The sequence below is a fragment of the Strix uralensis genome, chromosome 7 (assembly GCF_047716275.1).
Source record: "Strix uralensis isolate ZFMK-TIS-50842 chromosome 7, bStrUra1, whole genome shotgun sequence".
Taxonomy (NCBI): Eukaryota; Metazoa; Chordata; class Aves; order Strigiformes; family Strigidae; genus Strix; species Strix uralensis.
In genome coordinates this window covers 17,833,615-17,838,231 of record NC_133978.1, presented here as the reverse complement: position 1 = coordinate 17,838,231, position 4,617 = coordinate 17,833,615, and the positions used below count along the sequence as shown (strand labels likewise).

Sequence of the window (4,617 nt, the reverse complement as noted above, 5' to 3'; positions counted from 1 at the left end):
ACGAATTCTACTGAAGGGAAAAAAAAAATACTCCCGTCTGATTTTTTTTTAAGAGAGCCCTGGGGTTACAATAAAAAAAAAACTTTTGGCTTTTTTTTTAATTTTTAATTAAAATTGAATAAACGCTTAAGGAGAAATTAGCAGTTGCCTCCATCCAAGACCTACTCGGGTTTTATAACAGAATCAAAGCGTATTTAAAAAAAAAAAAAAGTAAAACCTTTTAATACATCAAATATACGGAATTTTAATCTTTAAAGCGATACATTGTCTATTTTAGTACATGACGTAAACCTTACTTAACCCTTTTTACAGGGTGGACTTAAAAATTAAAAATAGTTAAGTGTTCCTTTTAAAGAACAAAATAAGGCAAATGAGGTTTTTGGAATAGAATTGTTTTTGTTTTTCTTCCAGAATACATACAAAAAAATACCAATTCTCTTTCAAGGGTATACACCTTAAAAATAATTGCAATTTGAAATTATAACTGACAAATTGCGAGTTGTGTTTTAGTAACAAACATGCATGTAATTTTTTTTTGTTTCAATGAGACATTAAATAAGAACGTACAATACAATCATAGCAATTTTAAAGTAACATTAAAGAGAAGACCTCTATCTTTTTATTTATATTCTACAATGGGTGTTCCACTTTTACCTATTGAGCTCAGTTAAGTAATGCACTTTATGATTCGTTGTCCCGCTTGAAGCTAACATAAATAAATACAGTGCTCATGGATCCAGTCCTCAAATGAACACTATTTTATAAAAAGTCAGATTTTTTTTTTCTTTCCAACTTTTATAAAGTTTCGCAGGGCTTCCTTCCCTCACTGCTAGACTCTGTGTTGTGTTGTGTGCCAAAGCCCCGCTGCCTGTGCTCACTGGTACCCCAGGGCCGAGGCTGTGGTTAGTCTCTGTCCGTAGAGTGCGTAAGGGGAGTAGTAGGGTCCGGTGGCGGCGGGCACGGGCACGGGGGCCCCGGGGGTGGGCAGGGGGCTCTTGGAGTAGGGGTGGTAGCGGCTGCCGAGTCCCAGAGCGTGGTGCGGGCTGCGCAGGGCCAGCGTGCCCGGGCTGCCCGGGGCGCCCGTCGTGGGGATGTGCATGTGGCACGCCATGGCCGCGGCCGCCGCGCTGGCCAGCGAGGAGGAGCTGGGGTAGCTGGAGAGGAGTTTATCGGTGCCCGGGAAGGCTGTATGGGTCCGCAAGTGGCTAAGCAGCTCCTCCGAGGTGGCAAAGCGCTTGTCGCAGGGTCCGTTGGCCGACACCCAGTTGCAGATGTGGGGCTGGGGGTCGTTGGGGAGCATGAAGCCGTAGGGGTACAAAGGGTGGCCGGCCAGCGAGGGCGGCGTGGCGCCGGTCAGCGAGGAGTGGACGCTGTGCAAAGGGTGGGTGGGGTACACGAGGGGGTATCCGGACTTGAGGGCCTGGTCGTGGGCGCAGGAGGCGCCGGCGGCGCCTGCCAGGTGGCTGGCGCAGTGGTAGCTCAGGCAGTACGGGTCTCGGCACAGGCTCGCCGTCATCACCGACGGCGGCGACGCGCCCGCCAGCGGGCTCGACCCTGCCGGCTTGCTGCAGCCCAGGCTGCTGGCGGCGGCCAGCTGGGCCCCCACCAGGCTGGAGGATTTGGTGGGGTCCAGCGCTACTCCGTGCGGCAGGAACTGCGGCGGGTAGCCGGCGTAGGCTCCAGCCAGCGTCCCCGGGTAGCTCATGCCCGCCGGGGGCAGGGGAAAGACGGTCTGGCCCGGCTTGTAAGGGGAGACGGGGGCCACGAGGCCGGAGCCCAGGACGGAGGTGGAGGAGGTGGCGGTGGTGCTGCTGCAGGAGGAGGCGGAGTCCGAGGCGATGGGCTTGGCGCCCGGCGTGCTCTCCTGGTGCTGGTTGACCTCCACGTTAATCCCGGCACAGCTCACGCTAATCCGGCTGTGGCTGATGCTGGTGGTGCCCGGGCCTCCCTCCGCGCCGGAGCTGCCGCTCTTCCCGCAGCCCTCCGCGTCCTTCTTGTCCTCCCCGCCTTTGCCCTCGGCCGGCAGCAGCCCCGGCGAGCAGGCGGAGGCGCTGGAGTTGGGGCTGCCTGTCCTTGGGGTGAACGGCTGGCAGGTGGCGCTCGGCACCCGGAATCCCGACTTCTCCCCGGCCGCGACCCCCGCGGCGGGGGCGCCCGCGCAGCCCGCCGCCCCCGGCTCCTTCTTCTCCGCGCCCGGCTTGGAGTACGGCTTGAAGCTCGACTTGTCCTCCACGCCGATGTCGCTGAGCTTCAAGGGGCCCGACTTGGAGTCCTTGTCGCCTCCGGAGCCATTGGACGTGACCGAGGAGAGTTTGGAGGAAGGCGACGGGTCCGGCTTCCCTATCTGCGAGCAAGTTTGTGCCAAAAGGGCCAGGGGACTCTTCTTCGCATCCAGCTGCGGAAATCAGAAGGACACACAAAGACGGGACGTTTAATCGGGGTCTAAGAAAAACCCTGGGGCATACCTAGGACACTTGTCCCGTACGTTTTTGCAGAGAACAGCCATGAACAATTTTGTGCGCATTCATCACCCTGACAGCCCCCTCCCCTGCGTGCACCGTTTTCCACAAAGCCTTTAAAAAGGTCTGGGGGTTTTCGTATCCCTGTGAGCCCGCCGCGGCCGCAGGGGCAGCGGCCCGGGCAGCGCGGAGCTCGGTGCCTCGGCGTTTGCCTCCCCGCCGCGCTGGCCGTGCGGGGGCACGAACCCCCCCCCCCCCCCCCCCCCCCGTGAAACTGTAGCGACTGCAGCATTTCTGCGCCCTGACTGCTGCCACTATTTATAACCGGAGCCCGAGTTAGCCGGCGAGCCGGGCTCCGGGGGAGAGGGGTGTCCTCGCTCCGCGCAGACCGTAATGAAATCATTCATTCCCACGGACACACCCTTCCCACCACCCGCTCCGTTTCGAGTTTCGGTCCCTCAGACAGCGAGCTACGCAGAGGGGGACCGACAACCTCGGCAGAGGGGAAAAGGGACGAACAGGGCTCCCGAAGTACAAACGTGTGTCGGTACTTGAAAGGGAACGCTCCTCAGGGAGCTGAAATAGTTATCCTGCCGCACCCACGCTTGAGCCTGTCCCTCTCCGCTCTTCCCCCCCCCCCCCCCCCCCCCCCGCCAAAAAGGCTCCCTGCAAAAGCAAGGTTGTTTGGCACTCGGAGCGCTGCTTAGTTGCGTGGCCGGATCGTGACCCCAGAGAGGATCGTTTCCTTCCACTCACACCTCCCCCCCCCCCCCAAAAAAAAAAGGAAAAAATGCTAAAAAGAACAAAAATTAAAAGTTCATTTACACAAGAATTAGAAATTAGCCCAGTAAACGTGGAAACAACAACCAGGAGTGGTCCCTCGCACTAACTCCAGATCAAAAGAAGCCCGTTTCCTGGTGTAAACGGGTTTCAAAGCGCTGGGAAGTGCCGCGGGAGGCCGGCGGAGCCGCCATGCACAGCGAGCGCCCGGGCGGGGAGGGAGAAGGGGCCGGCGCCGAGGTCCTTACCTCGATGGGGCTGACGGGCGTGGAGGGTAAAGGCTGCAGGTATTCTGGGTGTAAAATGTGTCCAGTCCGCGCCGTGAGCATTTTCAAGACTTTGATGGGAAGGCGGTTGGCTTGGCGTAGCGGGTCCGAGGGGGGGACGGCGTGGAAGCAGGGCTTGGCGGCGGCGCTGCTGCCGTTATTCCCAGCGTGCCCGTTCGGCCCGGCGAGGTCGGCGGCGCTGCGGCTGCGGCGGGGGCTGCCTCCGGGCTCGCTGAGGCTGCTGCTGCTGCTGCGCTTACTACTTCTTATAGCAGAAAGCGAGGGCGATGTGATCATGACCCAAAACCTCGCATGAAAACTGGGGCAAGTGGCGCCGCTCGCACTAGGAAACGCTCGCTGGGTTTCTGCGGGCGAGGAGGGAAAAAAGCCACACGCCCCCCGAGCAGGAAAACAAACATAAAATGTCCCGTGGCTCTCTCTGGCGGGGAGGGCGTGGGTGGGGAGGGGGAGGGAAAGGGGGAGCCGGCCGGAGAGAAAGAGGAGGAAAAAAAGCCGAGTAATCCTTGGGCTGTGCTGGGGGCGGGGGTGGGGGCTGAGAGCGTGTGCCGCTGTCCCCCTCGGCCGCTCTCGGTTCCCCCGGCTGACGCGGCGCGGTGCGGCGCGGAGCGGAGCGCTCTCCTCCGCCGCTCAGCTGTGATGCGAGCCGCTGCCCATCCAGCCCGGGATCTGGCAAAGAAACTCACTTCAAAAGCAGCTGAATTAGTCTGAGATTAAAGCCTTTGCCGCCTTCCAATCAAATGGGACCCCGAGGTGATTGGAGGGTCAAGGGGATGTGACGTTCCCTTTTCTGGGGCTTTTTTTCTCTGTTTTTAATGGTCTCTCGCTCTTTTTTTTTCCCTTCCCTTTCTCGTCCGCCTTCCCTCTCCCCTCCCCTCCTTCCTTGTTTTCGCTCCTAGGACGGGCTGGGCGTTAATTCTGTGTTTCACATCACGCGCTGCGAACGTTTTTCCTCCTCCGCAGCCGGCGCGGGTACCCCGGCAGCCGCGGGGGCGGCCGTGGGGCTAGGGGCGCCACGCCCGCCGGGGGGGGGGTGTGTGGTGTGTGGGACAGCCGGGGGCTCCACCGGCCCCGCCGACCCCCCCGCTCCCCCC

General features: G+C 59.0%; 1 protein-coding gene across 1 annotated transcript; it reads right to left on the bottom strand.

Annotated features, from left to right (window-relative positions):
- Window positions 1–218: 218 nt before the first annotated feature.
- Window positions 219–4,370, bottom strand: ZNF503 (zinc finger protein 503). Its single transcript, XM_074874569.1, has 2 exons — window positions 3,488–4,370; window positions 219–2,395 (listed from the first exon to the last, which is right to left on the bottom strand). The coding sequence occupies exons 1-2, from the start codon at window positions 3,800–3,802 to the stop codon at window positions 875–877; spliced, it is 1,836 nt and encodes a 611-aa protein (XP_074730670.1). The 5' UTR covers window positions 3,803–4,370; the 3' UTR covers window positions 219–874.
- Window positions 4,371–4,617: the final 247 nt, after the last annotated feature.